At 42.3% G+C, this 22,139-nt stretch overlaps 1 protein-coding gene across 1 annotated transcript in view; it reads right to left on the reverse strand.

The window, feature by feature from the left end:
• SPON1 (spondin 1) overlaps window positions 1–22,139 on the reverse strand; it is a 302,372-nt gene that overhangs the window by 164,282 nt on the left and 115,951 nt on the right. The window contains exons 4-5 of the mRNA XM_043902562.1: window positions 10,713–10,786; window positions 4,897–5,019 (exon numbers count right to left, since the gene is read on the reverse strand). Coding sequence (XP_043758497.1) covers window positions 4,897–5,019; window positions 10,713–10,786 — 197 coding nt within the window. The remainder of the gene's footprint in view (window positions 1–4,896; window positions 5,020–10,712; window positions 10,787–22,139) is intronic.

The following is a 22,139-nucleotide window of genomic DNA, read 5'->3' on the forward strand; positions in this document are numbered from 1 at the left end:
CTAATAAGTGATATTTTAAAATATCTGTTTTAATATTTGAGATGGTGAATCTTGAGATACAATCCAACTAAACAAAAGCATGTTGAAGTTCTCAATAATTTTTAAGCTTGTATAAGACACCCTGAAATTGAACAAGACAAGGGTGCCCACTCTCACCACTACTATTCAACATAGTGTTGGAAGTTCTGGCCACAGCAATCAGAGCAGAAAAAGAAGTAAAAGGAATCCAGATAGGAAAAGAAGAAGTAAAACTCTCACTGTTTGCAGATGACATGATCCTCTATATAGAAAACCCTAAAGACTCTACCAGAAAATTACTAGAGCTAATCAATGAATATAGTAAAGTTGCAGGATATAAAATTAACACACAGAAATCCCTTGCATTCCTATATACTAACAATGAAAAAACAGAAAGAGAAATTAAGGAAACAATACCATTCACCATTGCAACAAAAAGAATAAAATACTTAGGAGTATATCTACCTAAAGAAACAAAGCACCTATACATAGAAAACTATAAAACACTGATGAAAGAAATCAAAGAGGACACAAACAGATGGAGAAACATACCGTGTTCATGGATTGGAAGAATCAATATTGTCAAAATGGCTATTCTACCCAAAGCAGTCTATAGATTCAATGCAATCCCTATCAAGCTACCAACAGTATTTTTCACAGAACTAGACCAAAGAATTTCACAATTTGTATGGAAATACAAAAAACCTCGAATAGCCAAAATAATCTTGAGAAAGAAGAATGGAACTGGAGGAATCAACCTGCCTGACTTCAGACTCTACTACAAAGCCACAGTCATCAAGACAGTATGGTACTGGCACAAAGACAGAAATATAGATCAATGGAACAGAATAGAAAGCCCAGAGATAAATCCACGAACCTATGGACACCTTATCTTTGACAAAGGAGGCAAGGATATACAATGGAAAAAAGACAACCTCTTTAACAAGTGGTGCTGGGAAAACTGGTCAACCAGTTGTAAAAGAATGAAACTAGAACACTTTCTAACACCATACACAAAAATAAACTCAAAATGGATTAAAGATCTAAATGTAAGACCAGAAACTATAAAACTCTTAGAGGAGAACATAGGCAAAACACTCTCCGACATAAATCACAGCAAGATCCTCTATGACCCACCTCCCAGAATATTGGAAATAAAAGCAAAACTAAACAAATGGGACCTAATGAAACTTAAAAGCTTTTGCACTACAAAGGAAACTATAAGCAAGGTGAAAAGACAGCCCTCAGATTGGGAGAAAATAATAGCAAATGAAGCAACAGACAAAGGTTTAATCTCAAAAATATACAAGCAACTCCTGCAGCTCAATTCCAGAAAAATAAATGACCCAATCAAAAAATGGGCCAAAGAACTAAACAGACATTTCTCCAAAGAAGACATACAGATGGCTAACAAACACATGAAAAGATGCTCAACATCACTCATTATTAGAGAAATGCAAATCAAAACCACAATGAGGTACCATTACACGCCAGTCAGGATGGCTGCTATCCAAAAGTCTACAAGCAATAAATGCTGGAGAGGGTGTGGAGAAAAGGGAACCCTCTTACACTGTTGGTGGGAATGCAAACTAGTACAGCCGCTATGGAAAACAGTGTGGAGATTTCTTAAAAAACTGGAAATAGAACTGCCATATGACCCAGCAATCCCACTTCTGGGCATACACATCGAGGAAACCAGATCTGAAAGAGACACGTGCACCCCAATGTTCACAGCAGCACTGTTTATAATAGCCAGGACATGGAAGCAACCTAGATGCCCATCAGCAGATGAATGGATAAAGAAGCTGTGGTACATATACACCATGGAATGTTATTCAGCCATTAAAAAGAATTCATTTGAACCAGTCCTAATGAGATGGATGAAGCTGGAGCCCATTATACAGAGTGAAGTAAGCCAGAAAGATAAAGAACATTACAGCATACTAACACATATATATGGAATTTAGAAAGGTGATAACGATAACCCTATATGCAAAACAGAAAAAGAGACACAGAAATACAGAACAGACTTTTGAACTTTGTGGGAGAATGTGAGGGTGGGATATTTCAAAAGAACAGCATGTATACTATCTATGGTGAAACAGATCACCAGCCCAGGTGGGATGCATGAGACAAGTGCTCCGGCCTGGTGCACTGGGAAGACCCAGAGGAATCGGGTGGAGAGGGAGGTGGGAGGGGGGATCGGGATTGGGAATACATGTAAATCCATGGCTGATTCATATCAATGTATGACAAAACCCACTGGAAAAAAAAAAAAAAAAAAGACACCCTGAAATTAAAAAGCTTGAGAACTGCTGCTCTGAGATGCTTGCAGAGAAAGTGGAATTTGGGATGAGTAATTAGTGAAAAGAGGAGAACTTGTCATGTATCAGTTTGCAATATTGCTGAAAAGTGTCATGACGAAATTGGGCTTAACAGCCAGGGCTGGTTATGAAGACAGAATCGTCCCTGGAGGGATAAAATGAAAGTCATCTATGACTTAAGACGGGCAGAAATCACTTCTGTGAATATTGAATTCTCAAGTTCCCAGTTAGACCCAATTATTCCCAAGGGCACCTCTCTGTGCCCTTCTAATTTGCTCCAGGGCCCTTAGTGTCCGAGTTCACCCCTTTCCCTCCAGGGAAAGTCTGGCTCTTTTCCAGCTCAGTACTGACCATCATGACTACGTGGGCTACAAATCTGCCTCCCGGGCCATGGTGCATGCTACTCGGAGTCCACCGATCAGTACCCAGGACTTGGGAAGGCCAAAGGCACTTGCAGGCACTAAGAATGAAAGATGAGCATGTTGAGGCTCTTGTCCTGGAGGGCTTCTCAGTGTGGTGGAGAAGAAAAGCTCCTGAAGAAATAATTATGGTGTGATGTGATAAGTGCTTTTCTGAACATAGTGACCACATTTTCTTCCAATCAACAATCAGGGCACACTCTGACCTCTGACTATGGAACTCTCCTCAGGGATCTGGAACACATGTCTGCTTATACATGTATTAAGAAACTCCCAGCAAAACTCCACAGAAATTCTGTATCAATTTGTACTTGATTTGGCCCAAAGACCCAGAAACAATGGTCTGTACCCTTTTAAAAAAATTCTGGGAAATAACCAGTGTCAGAACGAAAAAGAGCAAGAAGTACTGTAGGATTACAAAAGATGAGTAATGAGCCCCTGACATTTTACTTCCTCTGGGTTAGTGGATGGGAGACACTAGAGGAAATTTTTTCCATCATACTTGTTGAGTGGTTCTTTTTCCCCTCAGGCAGAGTCCAAGATTGTTCACACAGGTCTCTCACACCAGCTGAATCAGATCAAGAGTCAGAAGAACGAACTAGTATGAAACTTCTAAGATTGAAAGCCTTGATTACATGTGGGTAAAATTAAACAATAAGGCTCTTGATCTGCCAAGAAATGTTGGAGTCCCCTCTGGGTGGGCCGTTTGGGGACCGTGGAGGGTCTGGTCTGGACTGGGTCTTCTTAAGTCTTACTCATGTACACTTTGCCCCGCCTTCCTTTGAGGCTAAACTAAATCCCCCTTTTTAGTCCCTTTCTGCAGTGTCCCTGTTCCTTCCCAGCTCTGGCAACTCCAGAGTGAAGTGAACAAGAACAGAACACAATGAGCAGAAAGAGCATGTTCAGCGCCACACACGACATCCTGCCACCCACCAGAGAACAGGTGACACCGCGTGTCAAAGGCAATCCAAACCAAAGGCAGGACAAGGGGCCTGACGGAACTCTTCTGCACCTTGGATCCACTACCATCAACCATTTATTCTGAGGGTTCGACAACCGCTAATTCAACCAACCATGGGTCATAAATATTTGGGAAAAAAATTCCAGAAAGCCTTAAAAAACAAAACTTGAATTTGCCACCCAATAACTATTGACCTAGCATTTGCAGTGTATTTACAACTATTTACATTGTATCAGGTATTGTAAGTAATCTAGAGATGATTTAAAGTATTTGGGAGGATCTGCATATGTCATTTTATTGAAGGCATTGAGCGTTCATGGATTTTGATATCCATGGGGTTCCTGGAACCAGTCTCTCTTGAATACTGAGGGATGATTGTACTTACACTGGACTAGGAGGAAATCATGATGTCTCTGTGCTCTCCAGTAAATTCATCCACAAAAGCAAGTTATTTTGACGATGAAATGACATATACATGAGAATTCTCACCACATAATAAGTTCACTATTCATAGTTATAATTTTCATATCATTTGTATGGTTAATTAATGTCTCTCTCCCCATTAAACAAGGGTTGTGTCTTGTTTCATTCACAGTTATAAATATATCTAGAGTTTAGCACAGTGTTTGACACGTTAGACATTTGATGAGACAATTGTTTGATCAAAGGGAGTTGGTAGGGTCCTGGTTAAGGGTCTACTCTAAAACAACAAGTTTGGGGTTGCCTGACAACTCTCATGGATTGGTATTGGCTACCTGCAGCATGGTGCCATGAGGATTCTAAGGTGGTATCTGGTATATCACCTGATGCATGCTCTGGTTGAGGATGTTGGTCTATGAAGTCAAGGTTCATTTTGCCAGTTCTTCCAGCACAAATAGGCCAGTTGTGTGAATACAGTCACTTTAAGAGAACTGAGGTGATCAAATATCTGGCCTGAAGATAAGCAGCATGACCTCAGGAATATTTTTTAAAATCACAGATAAGAAAACACTTAGAACAATGCAATGCAGAGAAGCTGAATGCCTACCACTATGATATCCACCTGTCTCAATGAATTCACTTATTTGGGAGGTGTTTCATGAATAAGTAAGGAACATTAGCTTGTGTACCCCACAATCAGACAGAACTTTGTAAGACCCTTTCCCCCAGCCCATAAAATAGCTGTTCTACTCACGAGGGTAATCCTTTGGGTGTGTCTTCTCAGACCAGTTCCCATAAAATGTGAGCCTGTACTTAGCAGTTCCACAGGCGCAGCAGTCTAGGATTGGTTTGTCAGTCACGCCATCAAATGTGGAATCTGAAAGAGTCAGGAAAGTCAGCAAGTTAGGAAGCAACTGTGAGTCACTTATGAGGCAGTGACATCTTGGTCTCATCCTGTCCTTAATGCCTGGGAAAAGAATGTGAAATGCAGTTTGTGTGTGTGTGTGTGCTGAGTCACTAGGTCGTATCCAACTCTTTGTGACCCCATGAACTGTAGCCCGCCAGGCTCCTCTGTCCATGAGATTTTCCTGGCAAGAACACAGGAGTGGGTTGCTATTTCCTTCTCCAGAGGATCTTCCTGAACAAGGGACTGAACTTGCATCTGCTGCATTGGCAGGCGGATGCTTTAACACTGATTCACCTGGGAATCGAAGTGCAGTTTTTACTGATTAATAATTCAGAACCAGGCCCAGCTATAACAGATTTTATTTAACTCTAAGGATGATCACTATATTTTTCAAATTAAAAATAAATCAGAACTTTTGCTCTAATAATGTGAGGAGACCTATGGGACCAATAACGTAGAATATTTGGGATGGAGGCTATCTTGGTAAAGTTTATTGTTATCCTTTCTGGACCTGAATCTCCTTTCCCATCCCTCCCACAATAGGGTTTCTCCACCATATTTCAAGAGGAATATGCATGTGTGTGCGTGTTTTCTAAGGAATATTCTCTGGGGCCAAACTACCAGGACAAGAAGGAAAAGCTTTGAAGGAGAGCAATGAGAACAAGCAGAGAGACATAAGGAACTGCTGAAAATTATTTCTAAAAAATTATGCATATGTAGTCACATCACTTCTTATCAAGCTTTCAGAGACTTTACTGGGAGGGTTGGGGGTTTGGGAATATGCTCATAAGTTCAGGTTTACTTCTGAGCATAGAAACTGCTGGGAAAAACTAGAGATTCCCTCTCCACCCCCACTTTTAGCTGTGAATAGCTGATAAGTGGAAAAAAAGAGATCACATGAATAAATTCAGTATTTCCAATCGTCAGGCCCACATCCCTAACTGCATTGTTGCTTTTAGCCTGTTCTGCTTCCTGTAAGACGAAAACAATGTCTACAGATGCAACTTGCTTCAACTGCTTTTCCTTTGGTTCCTCAGGAGGTATTAACATCTCCCTCCCCTCCCCCCTTTTTTTTCTGGCAAGTTGGACATTTAATCTTAACTATTATATAAAGAGAAGCAAAAGAGAGTTTAAAAATCTTTTTGAGAGTTAGGAAGAGCATTTTACAAGTCTTCCTTATGGAATTTACTGAGTTCTTTTGGTTTGAATATGCAAAATCAGAGATAGGTGAAAGAAGTGAATTCTGGGTTTGAGGATGGAGACAAAAGTGTGGGATGCTGTAATAATCACTGCATTGCATAGAGTCCTCGTATGTGTTGATTCCTTTCCATATACTGTCTCATTTAATCTTGGCAATCCTAGGACACCAGGGCTTTGGTTAACCCCATTTTATAGATCATAAAACTAAGGCACATTAGGTAACCAGCACAAAGTCACTGGGTTGGTGGGTGGTGCAGGCAGAACTGGAACCCAGGTCTTTTTTGAATCCACAGCCCATGATCACTCTTAACCTTATACTGTATCACTTCAGGAAAGACCTTCTGCTGCATAGGTCTGCATAAACACCAGTGGGAGAAATCTGTGTGTTTCTCATTTAGCTTTTTCAAACAAAGAATGGTGCATTTAAAAAAATACTTATCTACAGAGCTCCAGGATCTCTAAATAGCCCTAAAGAAGAGATCTGAAACCATACCAAATAGAAATCATTATTTGGCTACTTTTTGTACACTAGGAAGAGGCTAGAGCATTGTGTATGTTAGAAGCAAGTTTCCTACTTCCCTATGTACATGAAGTCCAGATCTGATTGCTGTTTTGAGCCACTTTGATACTTAAGGGACAAGCGCTATTGAATATATTTCAGGAAAGGTGGCATAAATGAGTAACTCTTGAAGGTTTTTCCTTTTCACAATTCCACTATGATCAACTATGTTTTAAAAAGACTAAATTAGTTTTGAAAAAGGGATTCAGAGCTAAGAGTTACATGCTGGGGTTTCAGTTGTAACTACTGCTGCTGCTGCTAAGTCGCTTCAGTCATGTCAGACTCTGTGTGACCCCGTGGACGGCAGCCCACCAGGCTCCCCTGTCCCTGGGATTCTCCAGGCAAGAACACTGGAGTGGGTTGCCATTTCCTTCTCCAATGCATGAAAGTGAAGTCGCTCAGTCGTGTCCGACTCTTAGCGACCCCATGGACTGCAGCCTACCAGGCTCCTCCATCCATGGGATTTTCCAGGCAAGAGTACTGGAGTGGGGTGCCATTGCCTTCTCCGACTAGGTGCTGTTAAATGAAACAGCAATAATCTCTCAAAGAACCAAAATAAGGCAAACTGGTAGCTCCACCTTATCAAAAGGGCTTTCTGATATAAGCAGTGAACTTAAAGATACATCCAGGGTTCAAGGGAAAACACTTATAATAAACACTTTGGAATTCCAAAGAAAAAGAAGCTTCCATTGAAAAAATAAGTTTCTAAGTTTGAAAATAAAAACAGACACGCTGTTTCCTACTGAGTAAAAGCCCACTGAAAATGAACCAGGTTTTCAAAGGGCAGTGATAGCAAGTGTTAACTTACCCCTCTTCCCCTAAACTTGCAGGGCCTGCACAATACAGGTAACTTGAAACCCTGTAGCATCTCTCAAGCTATACTGCTCCCCTCATTTCTACTCTTAATCTACCAGCTTCCTTTTCTACTCTTATCTTATTCTTTTTTTTGGGGGGGGGCGCGTGAGTTGGGGAAGGCTGCTCTGGGTCTTGCTTGAGGCACATAGGATCTTGTCCCCTGACCAGGGAGGGAACCTGGGAACCTCTACCACTGGCAGCATGGAGTCTTAACTGGACTACCAGGCAAGTCTCTCTGGTCTTATTTTTGTTCCTTTTCCCTTGCTGATTATCCCTTCTCTATCTACATTTTTCTCTCATCTCTGCTTTTCCCTTCATCTTTTCCTCTTTCTCCCTTGTCTGTGACATGGTCTTAAAGTGAGCATATGTGCGCATTTGCTTATTATAGGTCACCTTTTGGAATATTTTATGTTTCTGCTTTTAATTATAAGTAACTTATTGTTTCATGTCTCTTTTGAAAAATAACTACAATTGCTTTTAATCTGTGCAATTCTTAGATTTCCCCTATGGATTAATAGCTTTAACTGGGAAAAAAAAATAGACACTAGTTTCTCTCTTTCCTTGAGAGATTTGATTTGATGCAACAAAAGTGTGAATACTTTAATGAAAGAGCTGGAGAGAATCCCTTTGCTCTATGGTTGCATCTTAAAGGCTTTCTATGTGGGATCTGCTTTGCTAACTGATGAATTTCCTCATGAGTCTGCTGTCTCCAGGAATCATCTACAACTGCAACTCACGATCCTGAAGCCCAGGTCCTCCTGGGTCCTTTTTTGTCCACAAAGTTGCCGTTGGAAAGAGGTCTTTTTATACAGACTTGTGATTAGTCATTTTGGTAGGCTCTCTGCTTCAGAAGTGGTAACCAGTAGAGATTTGCAGTGCCTTTTCATTGATGCTTATCTGCACAATGTTAGCATATTCATAGCTTAGACAAGGCTTTCACAACATCAGGACTGAGGCTTTGGAAAGTGCACTTTAGCTGTTGGTTGCCGTCAATACACGAGGCTGATGGTGCAGTGTATTCTGGGAATCCTCAAATCTGGGAGATCAGGCTGTCCTCTGAGAGTCAAACTAACAAAACTGCACCATGGTGGCCGTGATTAGCCAACCAAGACGTGAGCTAGAATAGCCACAGCTCTGTGCCCTGGGACCTGGATGTCATCACATGCAAGCCGGGCAGGGACTGGATTGTCTGTTAGAAACCAAGAGCCTCAAGAGCTGAGATGTTCTGGGTTTGGGTGAAGGTTAAGCAAATCTGTGGACTATGAAATACAGGGAAGGAAAACCCCAATAGCCAAGCATAGTGACACCCACCTGGAAGCTGCCCGGGGCACTGGTCCACAGGTTCAGCTCTCTCGCCCCTTTGACAGGCATGACCTGATGCAGGGCAGCCAACTCTCCCCCTTTAGCTCCTTCCATGCTCTCCAAGCAGTCCTCCACACACGACCTATTTTCTGCCCCAGCTCACCCATAGGGAGACCTAGGTTTTGATCTACCCAAAGCAACAACCCAAGCTATTGAACTGCAAGATAGCGCTTTGATAGAAAGGCAATGGTTAGGGCACTGGCTCCTAGGTTCAAATTCTGACCTCCTCATGAGCGGTCTGATGCTGAGTGAGCTATTTAAACTTTTCATGGCTCAGGCTTCTCATCTGTAAAACAGGGATGATGTAATTCACCTGGGATTATTGTGCTGATGACATGATTAAGGCATGTGAAGTACTTAGAATGGTGCCTGGCATACAACAAGCACAAATAAATTAGTTATTATTATTTTCCTAGAGGACATTTACCAACTTTTCTTTTTCTTTGTAGCTTATGATTTGCTAGAAATAGAATGATTTCTTCTCAAACCATGAATTACTCTAAAGGTAAATAAAAAGTTTGCACAAATTAATAGAAAAGAGAGCATGAAGATGTACAATTTCAGCTCATTTTTCACTTTTATTTAGTTCTTTAATGACTTCTAACACATTTAGATGTTTCAAATCTTAATTTTTCATGGTAGATTAATAAATAAGCCCTGGGATGTTGATAACAATAGCTAACATACACACATATATAATAAATAAGTGTATGTATGTGTGTATATATATATATGTATGAGCATATATATGTGTATGTACATGTATATATACACACACATATACATATGTATATTTACTATGTACTAGGAGGCAGGGTACCATACATTACAGTGTCATGGAGAACCAAAGGTAACCACTGACTACGTGCGTGCCTGTGTGTAAGTCACTTCAGTCGTGTCTGATTCTTTGCGACCCTATGGACTGTAGCCTGCCAGGCTTCTCTGTCCATGGGATTCTTCAGGCAAGAATACTGGAGCGGGTTGCCATGCCCTCCTCCAGAGTATCTTCCTGACCCAGAGATTGAACTCAGGTTTCCCGCACTGGCAGGCAGATTAGACTAGGAAGGGCAGAGGCAAGATTTAAACCTCGGCTCGATCTGAATCCAGGCCTCTGCTCCAACTTCCCCAACCTACTTGGTCCCCATAAGCTTTGTTAGAACACCTTCAACCAAAGGAGAGGGAGTTGACAAGCCTGCACATCCAAGGACCAGATCCCTAGATGAGGTAAGGATCACAAAATCAAAGACCCCTCAGCATTCCCGTTCCCTAGAGAAAATCCGCTCATCCTGCCTGGGTGCCCCACAAGTTCCTGCTAGTGATTATTCCAGAAAACCATTACAGACTTTTTAGAGGTACACAGTTGTGTGTTCCTTAATTAAGTCCTGTGAATTATTCCAAGGAATCTCTTCAGAATAATCACTGTTTCACAAAAATAACGAGACGACGACACCAATATAAGGTATATTATCTCCTACCCAGGGAATCAAGCTGAGTAATTAGAGTTTAAGGCAGATCCAATTATCCACAGCACACAGCCAGATGAAAAATTGGAACTACGTGAGGAAGCAGAACCCGGAGGAACTCAGAAAACCCCACTGCCTTAATTCCTGCGGCCGAATGCTGAGACTGATTGAGCCATCTTCCATTTATCTGGTCCTCTCCAGTCCACACATCCAGACCTCCTTACCTTGTTCACAAAGTTTCTTGGTCAGGGAGCCTTCATCTTGAAAATAAATGATGCGTTTCTGTACGATGCTAGCCCTGTGGGGAAAGAAGACGCAAGCATACGGTGAGGCGGGTAAGTCTGGGGGACGTCAGATTTCTGCTGGCCCACCCACAGCTGTGTGGCTTTGGGGGAGTGCGCTCAACTCCACGTGGCTTGGTTTGTTCAGTGGAAAACTGGTATTAATACTAATAGCTACCTCCTAGGATTGCTATGAGAACTAAGGTAAGAACTCTTATATCAAGAGTTCAGCACACACTTAGAAACCACTCAATAAATATTAGTTACTGTGCTGATGTTGGTGGTACTCACATTATTATTAAGGTAGGACAGTGAACTAACAGCATTTTCAGTAACTTTTCTCAATGGTTCATTTACTCTAGTTTTATATCAAACTACGGAGGCCATTTATAGATCAACCAAATTCAAATCAGGGAAGCATGTCAAATTCTCTTCCTGAAGGGGGAAAAAAACCTTAAAAATATATTTTGATTTGTTCTGAAAATGTCATTCTATATCTTTCCTGAAAGTCTAGACGAAACTGTCTCTCTTACATTCTGAACAAAGACAACTGCAGCTGTTACATCTCTCTTAAACATGTCAAACTCAAACACAGTATCTTAGAATTTGGAAAGATATTCTGAGGTTGAAAAATGACTTGATTTGGCCAGCATATATTTTCTCTTTAATCTAGGATTGCACAGACATACGACATCTCCTTTTACCCACTCAACTGTTGATTTTCAGCTGCCCTTGGAAGAGGCCTGAAACCCAGTGTTCCAGCAATCTGAAAAGTCTACAGCACAACATTGAGACGGTGCCAGTGGATCTCAGGCCATTTCTATTGATTTTCTTCAGCCATGCTACTCAATCAAAAGGTAATTTTCACTTTGATTTGCCCTATTTAACAGATAAAGGGAGCTCTTGACTCCATCACAGCTGACCACACTGAACCAGGGAAAGTCACACAAGCTGCCTCATGTCACATGATTTCAAACCCAGGAAGAGCCCAAGTATGCATGGATCTGCTGAGCACAGAGGCAGTTTTCTCAATGGTCTGGGCCTATGCCAAATGGCTTTCCAAAGAAATATCTACTCTACCCCCAGTCTTACACAAAAGAATAAAATTGAGGCCAGCCTACTGATGTCTTTTACAGTCCGTCCCACCCCAAGAGAGAAGAGATGTTGAAATAAATGAATGAAATATACTTCCTGTTGACACAAAGCTACTGTGAATATTTATCCATTCTGTTGACCATCAAGCAGAAAGTTTCTTCAGGCCAAGAGAACACTCTGGAGAACATTCACCCCAAAGTCAAATTTTAAAAAAGCCTTCTGCTAGCTGGAGCATCCTACCACAGTGAGAATGCCTCAGGGAGCCCTGTGGAGGGCAAGGAGTAGGCCTAGTGGGAAATATCCCAGGCCCCACATTCTTGCTGCAACCATTTCAACTCAACCAACCTCACTTCAGCCCAAAGCTGCCTCCTCTCCCATTTGTCTTCCTGTTGTATTTGCTGGTGTATTTTCAATAGTTAGAATTTGGAAAGAATATTTTGAGGTTGAAAAATGACTCGCTTTTGGCCAGCATATAGCAGATAGTTTCTGGAGGTGTGCTTAGCGAGCAGGCATTGAACAGGGACACTGTCATAAACAAGACATATGGGGCCACTTTCCATTCTCAGAGTTGGCAGAACAGTGGGGAGAAAGTATCAAACAAACAAATCCTCAGGTAGTGAATGGAGAGGTCCACAGGGTATGAGAGAGTGTAACACAGGGGATCCTGACCAAGCCAGGAAAGGCTCCTCCCAGAAAAGGTGGCTGCACTTAGATTTCAATGAGTAGAAGCTAATTAGACAAGTGGGATGGAGGAGCAAAGATGAGGGCATCCTGTGTAAGATCCTTGATGTGGGGAGGGCTGTGGCTCATTGGTGAACCAGGGAGGTGTGAGATGAGCTGGGAAGGTGGGCAGGGCCAAATCACCCAGAGCCGTGCAGGGAGATGGCATTTTACTCCAAGCTTGATGAGACGTCTTTGAGGAATGTGCCCTGAGGAGTGAGATGATCCGGTTTGCCCTTTTAAAAGAGCATTTGGACCAAAAAGTAAAAACGGATTTGTGTGGGGTTGCAGTATACAGAGCTCTCATGCAAATAAAATTTTGTTTCAATAAAATTCTCTTGATAAAATGATTTGAGAACACCTGATCTACAGGATAAACTATGAACCTACCATGGTATTCAAGGTTTTTCATAAAAATCTTCCCCCAAACACCTCCTAGTTTTATTTGTTGGCGTTTTGTGCCATGCTCCCTGGGTGCCAGACTGTGAGAAGTTTATCCTTCCTTCTCTGAACATTTCTTCCACTCCACACTCCCTTACCTGTGCTGTTTCTTTTCCCAGAATCTCCCATCACCTGTCTTTGTGAGAGTCTGTAACAGACACTCTGAGTTGTCTTCCTCCCTATGATTTAAAGGTGGGGCTTCCCTGGTGGCTCAGTGATACAGAATCCACCGGCAATGCAGGAGACACCGGTTCGATCCCTTAGTCAGGAAGAACCCCTGGAGACAGAAATGGCAATCCATTCCAGTGTTCTTGCCTGGGAAATCCCATGGACAGAGGAGCCTGGCAGGCTACAGACATGGGATCACAAAAGAGTTGGACATGACTGAGCAACAACAAGAACATGATTTAATGTCAGAAAAAATGATGCTTAGAAAAATTACATCACTCACAGATTTTCCAAAACTATCATTATAAATAGTTGAAGGGCCAGAGATAGAAAAATATATTTTCTTTAAGATATTTGTTTCTTACAAGCCTTGTTTTATGAAGTCAAGGTGGCCCTCTTTTTGATAATAGCTGTAACTTCTGAGCCCTTGATTTGGGCCACTCATTGTGCTAGGGAGGTCCTTCATGTGCATTATCTTATGATCTTATCCTTTACATATACTACAGGTCCTCAAATTCTTTATGAAAACACTTGGGCTAGATGTGTTCCTGGGTTCAGAGTTTTTCAGACATTAGAAAGTGAAGATGGCAATAGGCCATTAACAACCCCATGACCAAACACATCCACCTTCTGCAGCAAAATATTTGAATACTCATTCTAAGAGAGTAAATAAAATCTATAAACAGCTTCGTATCAGTTTAGGTCAAGTTCAGCAAACTTATCAAAATGCTCTTATTTTCAGAGGGATTAAGATGAGGGTTTGTACTACTTTCATCCTAATCTTATGGGTGAGGATGACTGAGATGCAGGGAGGTTAAGTAACATGCTCAGGGTTTTGAAGTCTTTCATCTACTGCCAAAGCCCACGGTCTGTCTGAGACTCAGAGTGCTTGTAAGGATTAAAGATGATTACGAATAAAGAGTATAACTGCACTGTGAGGAAAGTACTCTTATAAAACATAACCTCAGATTGATTTTGGGGGGATGTATTTTAGGATCTCGTGGTGCACACAGTGGAGATCTGAGACTTCAGTGGGTCTCCATGGAGCCTGGGTCATGATAACATGAAGTTCTCCATAAAAATGCAAGCATACATCCCCATTCCCAAACTGAGCCAACCCTCTGGACCATACACTTTGGATTTCAAACTCTGTGCAAATCCAATGAGGGATACAAGCCTTGTTCTGATCAGGCCCTGGTGATCTAGCCTTATCTCTGTCCAGTGCCTCCTGAGCACCCTACCCAAACCATATCCCAAATCTGTCTTCAAGATCTCACATTCTGGGCCCCTGTCCATGAGACTCCTCTGTCCTTCCTCGCGATTCTTCAATATAAACCACACACACACACACACACACACACACACACACACCTCAATTACCTAACATACTCAACCAAGATGTTACTTAGAATGATGTCTTGACTGCAAGCTCTTCCTATGAGAGCCATAACCCCTTGGGCTAATCCTAACCCAGCACTTACTGACCTATTATAATTGCCTGTTCACTCTTCTATCTCCTGTGGTAGTAGAAGCTTCCCAGGAGCAGGAACTGTATCTTATCTCCATAGATGCTAGTACTGCTGCAACCCTGGGATTCAAATAGAAGGAATGACATTTGGAAAGGAAAGAGCTTGAGGTTGAACTGTCTGGAGGGCATGATGAAGGTCTCAGTGGGTAGACATAGGGACCTGTAACTCAGGAAAGATATGAGGAGGGTGAGGAGAATGGATATGGCAGTCACTGGGGCAGAAGTCAGGGTCAAAGCTTTTAGAGTAGCTGACGTCACCCAGGAAGAAAGTGTGGGGAGTGAGAAGAGAGTCTAGCTGAGTTCAGAACTCTAAAGGCCAGCATTTACCCACAGATATGCCAGCAGAGACCAAGACATTGGAAAACTTGGTTGCAGGAGATGTTTCTTTTTATTCCTCGTTTGGTCAACTCCTGGGAGAATTTTATATTCTGAGAAAATACATTTCATTTCAAGCCTGTTCCCATCAGAAGTATAAAACTCACCAGAGATTTATAAATCATATTATAGTTCAGAAAAATAATAGCTTCACAAGATGAGAATGCCGTTGGTAAGAATTCCCTTAACATTTCAAAATGACAAATTTCTCCCATTCTGTGTTGCAATTTGGCAGTCCTGTTGCATAGCATTTATATACCGATATACTGAATGCTCTCTTATCATGAAAGAGCGTGTTAAGGAAATCTAAATTAAATTTCTCAGTATGTTAGCTTCTCAAACTTTAAAATATTGAGGTTCTAAATAACTTACTAATCACTTCCAAAGTTTTCCTTTAAACCTAAAGTGGAACCTTTCCAGAAACGCCACCCTGAATGCTCGGTGCTTGGTTCTTTTTCTGTCTGAAGAGTTTCTTCATTTGCTGTTGGGGAACTGGCCTGCTGGAGTGAAGTTGGAGTTGGCTAAGTTGGAGGTTTGCTGCCTAGTACTGAAAAGGCCCGGGGTCCCTGTTCTCGCTGAAAAGGACATGAAGACCTCAAAAACTGAAGGATGTGGGCGAGTTTGGGCCATGAAATGAATGAAAAATACACATGGACCCTCAGTGGCTGGGTCACTGCCTTGTAGGTATAATTTATGTAAGGTCCTTACGACATGCACGCTGCACAAAGTAAATATTCAGTAGTGGTAGCTGTTATCATTGTTGCTGTTAAATCACCAGCCCCTAACAAAGTGCCTGACACATAAAAGTACTTAATAAACAGAGGCCATTATGATGATTGATGTCAGGCCCATCTCCTTTGTTTGTGCAGAGAAGAGGGAGAGTGTTATCTTTGTCAACAGCTTCAGGCAGAGATAATGAATGACTCCAAGGAAGTACAGGTTTACAGTCTCCAGACCGCAACTTTTGCCAACCTTCTTCCCAGTTCCAGTAAAATCCCTGTTACTGAACATTTCTTGGAATACTTTACAAAATTTGCCTCTGATCTCGGGGATATTTTCCATAGAAGTGATCCAGCTTATAACAAACAACATCTACTTCCTTTAACCAATGATTGAACAACTTCATGGGAGGATGTAGGAATGAAATATTAAAGCATAACGTTGGTAACATCATCAGGAACTGAGGGTAACAGTCTTATTTTACTTTGCAGGGATGCCAAGTGCTAATCTGATCATGGTCTCCTGTTACTCAGCAAATATTTACAAAAGCTGGGTGCATTCCATGATCCAGACGCTTACCAAACTTTTATATGGTTTTATGTGGATCTCAGGGAATGCAGCTGTGTCCAGGAGTTAACAGGCTTCCTGGCAGCTCATGGCAATGTGCTCATGGGAGAAGAAAAGTGAAAGCTTATCTGTAGGGCTTTATCTATGGCACACATAGGGACCCCATGGCTGTCCAACACTAAGGTCAGGAAGCTATAGATTCAGAGTCTGCTATAATTGTCTACCATGACTGCAAATGACCAAATCTAGCAAATTATAACAAGAGCTAGCTGCCAGGAGATTATTCCTGTGTGATTAGCACTTATTCACGAAATACTTACTGAGCACTTATTTTGTATCAGGCTCTTTGCTAGGAGCTGAAATTTCAAAGACAAATAAGAGATGGTGCCTTCCAGTATGGACCTTCTAGTCTAGTAGGGAAAAAGATAGAAAAAGGAAACAGGAAATCAGTGTTGAGCACAATAAAGGAGAAGCCACAGCATGCAGAAGAGCAGTAACCAACTTCACCTTGGCAAAGCTGTAAGAGGAGTCAATGACTCTGAAGGTCTGAATTGTCAGAGGGCCAGTGAAAACAGAGAATCTGAGAGACACATCACAGAAAAATGTATAAGCACTAAGTAATTTACTGGATCTGGGACAGAAAGAGAGGGTTGAGTACAAGATCTTTTGTTTATTTTTTCTTTAACAGTTAAACATGCTTCCAAGTGCTTCATAAATATAAATTCACTTAACCGTCCCCCAAACTCCATGAAGTAGGCACTATTATTATCCTTATTTTATAGAAGAGAAAAGAGAGACAGAGGAAGGTAAGTTAACTGACTCCTCATAGACAAACCGGAGAAGGCAATGACACCCCACTCCAGTACTCTTGCCTGGAAAATCCCATGGACGGAGGAGCCTGGTGGGCTGCAGTCCTTGGGGTTGCACATGACTGAAGTGACTTAGCAGCATAGACAAACCCCAATGACTAAATGGAGGATTGGTGATGCCAGTGACTGAAACAAAAGACAGAAAGGGCCAGGAAGAATTTTTTCTTTTAAGTTTTGGAATTTCTATTAAGCTAATTGTAGCTTCACATACAACTATAAGAAATAATAGAGAGGTTGTACGCTTTGCCTAGTTGTCCCTGATGGTAATATTTAGCAAAACTTCAGTATGATATTACAACTAGGATATTGACCAGGTTTGAGACTGGACATAAAATTGGTGCCACAGGATTAGATGAGGACCAGATCATGCCATTCTAAAGAAACTATGCCTATGGCAAATTGGCACACACTAAGACAGAATATCCCCGAATGACTCTCAGGACACATTGTATGTTAGAACCCTAATCGGAGAATCATCTACAAGTGCTCTGGTGACCAGGCAGGGGGCCATTTCTGGCTTGGACAAGATGATGGTAGAGGTGGAGATGGGGGAATTATTTGTAGGAATAACTTGGAAAGATAGCACTAGAACTGGCCTTGAAGTCTCAGAGGCTCATACTATAACCAGGGATGAGTTCTTGGCAGGCGTTAGAGTTGCACACCTAAACGAGTTCCTCAGCAGGTCCACCACCCATATGTTTTGAAGCAATGCTGCTATCTGCTCTGGGAAGACTTCTTCACCTGAATCAGGGGAATCCACTCCACACAGTGCTGCACGTATACTTGCAGCTTAGGTCATGACCAGAATCTGGCTAAGAGGTCAGTTAGGTTCTTAACAAGACTACGATCCATTCTCAACCTTGTATGGCCATTGGATTTCTAGAGTTTCTTGATGCACGTTACTGGACAAAGTTGCATCTACAACATCCTGGTTCTAATTTTAACAAAAATCAGAGGAAAACTAGTGTTAGCACTCAGTTTATTTGTTCTTAGAATGACCCAGAGGATAACAAACTTATTATGACTCCATTTTCTCTTACTATTGTCCAGTTTTAGACCTCATCTTTATCATACATCTCGTCAATATTATCACTCTAGCACTTTAAATTTTACCCCTAAAAATCCAATGGAAAATTAATAATGAGGAATTGACTTTCATACCATAAGAGAGATGTAAAAAGAATAAAACTAATTTTTTTTAGAGAAACTAATTTAGATGTGAGAGTTATTAAAACCAGACAGGCATTCATCAACTCACACTTTTATTTGACAGAGTAGAGGCCATGAAGCTGTGTTGGGAATTGGAGGTACAAAGATGAATAAGACAGAGTGTGGATGACACCAAATAGTGGAGAGCCTGAGAGACATGAATTGGAAAACACTGCATGGCAAGTGGTAGAATCTACCCAATATCTACTCCTTTCATCTGCCGTACTTGCAGAACCCTCGTTTTGATTCATATGTAGCCTCAGTAACGTAAGAGAGGGTTATCAGCACAGGGTTGGAGGGGGTGGGAGGAGAACTCCTGAGAAACTTTTGCTTAAAATTGCATAAAAGAAATTAATGACCCACTTGTCCTTTCTTTGTCCAGTGTTGGTCACAAACAATACATGAAACAAGGCAGCCGTTTTATGACCAATAGAAAAAGACCAAGAAAATTCAGAGACACCGGAGACTGCACTGGGGAACCATGAAAGAGATCATGTAGGATTGGGGTCAGGGATGCTTTGGTCAGAGTCTGGGAGAAGAACACTCCAGATAAGGCCTTAAAAGAGGGCTTGCATTTGGTGGGTGGGAGGTTATGCTGCCCTTTGCTAGAACTTTTCATGGGGTGCAGAGGACAGATACCTGCATGCAGTGACCAGGAAGACAGCAGCAGGCTTGCCAGGACACTCCAGTCTGAAGAGAGACATGGCTTCAGATGGGAGGAGTTGGGGGGATAGGCAGCATGGGTGGGAGTCTGACAGGAAAACACAGGCAAAGGAAATAATCCTCCTTCTCTGGAGGGAGCATTCCTACACCTGTAAGCTGTGGCTGAGGCAAGAGTAGGAACCTTTAGGGGTACCTGCTGGATCGCTGGCTAGAAATTTGTCATCGGTCGGAAAAATCTTAAAAAAACTCACATAGACCAAATAGACCGCAGGATGTAGTCCCAATTGTGGAAGCTCTTTCCGGCCATTCTGGTTAATGATCAGGACCATTTTTCATCCTTTAATTATCTGATATCAAACTATCAATTTTTTTCAACATCTTTTGATACTCAGTATCTTTCTCAACCTTGCAAAGAGATCTACATCTAAACCTCGAGTCTGGGGAAAGATAATCTCCCACAACACACCTTTAGGCCCCAAATTTGTTTTCTCCTAAGGGTACAAAAGGGCTTCTCTGGTAGCTCAGTGGTAAAGAAATCCACCTGCAGTACAGGAGACTTGGGTTCAATCCCTGGGTTGGGAAGATGTCCTGGAGGTGGAAATCACAATCCACTCCAGTATTCTTGCCTGGAGAATCCCATGGACAGAGGAGCCTGGTGGGGTATAGTCCATAGGGTCGCAAAGAGTTGGACATGACTGAAGCAATTGAGCATGCAAGCATGCACTCAAGGGTACAAAAACACAGAGTTTGATGTCCTTGAAAAATCACTTTTTTTTCCCCCTAATAAGTCTTAGCATGTTTTCCAGAATTTTATAATATTATTATTGGTACCCAGGGTATTACTAGTCAAGGGACAACTGACAGTTCACCATTTCTGTAACACTTGCTGGACCCATGATTCTATTGTATAATGTCTCATACGTTTAAACTGCTAGTCAGTGTGTCTCACTTTCCCCTCCAATTTCTCCATGTCTGTAAGCTCTCACCAGACCATGAGCCCCTCTGGCCCCTGGACTGTGTCCTCTTCATCATCGTATACCTGGAATTTAACAGAGGATCTGGCCAAGGCTTACACCTGGGTTTCTTAATCTGTGGTTTGCAGACTGGATTCAGGATGATTAAATTTTTTGTGATATGCACAAGTGCATATTTCTGGTTGAGAGTTCCTAGCTTTCATCTGCTTCTCAAAGCAGGTTCCTGACCTTGAAACCTTTAAGAACCACTATTAGGTCTGCAATGAATGATAGTAGATATGTGAAACGGCATAACTGTCATTCCATCGTTAAATCTCCAACTAAGATATAGGCTTTTTTTTTTTTCTAAAGATGAGGGTTAAATTTTCATCCCAAGCACCCAAGGTTTCAACTACTTTCTCTCCAGGCTATGCTCTTTTCTGAAATAGAATCTGTCTTAGCTAGAAAACAAGAAACAGAAAGTGAAGCATTGCTCCTGGGCTCCTCAGGTGTTCCTTGCAGAGTCTGGATGCTCTGTGTAGGGCATCCGTTCAGTTCAGTTGCTCAGTCATGTCTGACTCTTTGTGACCCCATGGACTGCAGCATGCTAGGCTTCCTTGACCATCACCAACTCTCAGAGCTTGCTCAAACTCATGTCCATCGAGTTGGTGATGCCATCCAACCATCTCATCCTCTGTCATTCCCTTCTCTTCCTGCCTTCAAACTTTCCCAGCATCAGGCTCCTTTCTAATGAGTCAGTTCTTCATATCAGGTAGCCAAAGTATTGGAGCTTCAGCTTCAGCATCAGTCCTTCCAGTGAATATTCAGGACTGATTTAATCATATAACCACTCCAGCCTGAGAAAGAGGAAGTGCTGCCCCACCAAAAGCTCCCTCTTGGCTAGTTCACACAAGTCACTATTCTCTGAAGTCGGTCCTACTCTGCCACGGCCACAGCCGCCTCCCCTTTCTGTGGGATCCTTTAAGCTAGGGTGGACAGCATGGTTCCTCAGATGTAAACAATCCAGGTGACGCAGCAGAGAGGCTACTTGACCTCCTTTCTGTTCTTTAGGGAGCCTCCCTGTCACCTAGGTTTTCTGTTGTGAAGCTGGGAGCTTCTAGGACAGCAGTGGACCTGTGGGTTGGGAGATGCTTCTTCCTCTTGACAGGGTTAGGGAGGATGTGGAGGGTGGTTATGATTCTCAGCTAGGGATTCATGGTTCATGAAGGGGTTGCAAAGGATTCTTGAACCCCTAGGAAAAAGTGTATGTAAATTGCAAGCATGTGCATTGCTTGGGGGGAGATGGTATAAGAGCCATTGCTCTAAGGTAGCAGTCATGACCTTCATGCCTTTTAGTTTACTTTCCGGTGCCCCCTGCTGCCCCCATTGGAAGGACATGCATGGAAGATTTAATGAAGGATTCCCTGTACAATTACTATAGAAACCAACTAACAAGTTTCCTCTTCTTGCCAACCCACCCAATTTACCTACACTCGGCTAGGAGATTAATCACCATCTCCAGCACATTACTAGGTAGTAGTGGTACCATAGTCCTAATGACCCCGTCTCCACATCAGCCCCACCCCACCCACACCAGCACAGGGTCTGACACATAGTAGATCCTCTCTAAACAAAGGTTCCCCTCTCACTTACAGATCACAGTCTGAGCTCTTGGCTAAACATCCACCATCCTGAACACCAGGACACAGGCTGCCTTCTAAGTCTGACACCCCCCCACCTCCCCCAACACTTCTGCCAACCACCTGAACTCAGCCTTGCCTTTTCACTGTTTGTCACACAACCCCTCTCAGCTTCTGGCCCTGCTACTCAAGCCAGGAATGCGCTTCCATCTCTGCTCTGCCCAGTCACACCATCTCACGGCCTCCCGAGAGCCTCATTGGCCAGGACCTTCAGAGTGACCTCCTCTGGGTTCCTTGAGCAGCACTGATCTTTGCCATCCACTTGGTGTTCAGGCACTGGGTACTCTTGATGTTTGCTTGAACTTTAATATTTTGCATTGCCATTTAACTTATTGTGAGTTTACGTTTTGGACTTCTGACTG

Source organism: Cervus elaphus, chromosome 1 (genome assembly GCF_910594005.1).
Source record: "Cervus elaphus chromosome 1, mCerEla1.1, whole genome shotgun sequence".
Classification (NCBI taxonomy): Eukaryota; Metazoa; Chordata; class Mammalia; order Artiodactyla; family Cervidae; genus Cervus; species Cervus elaphus.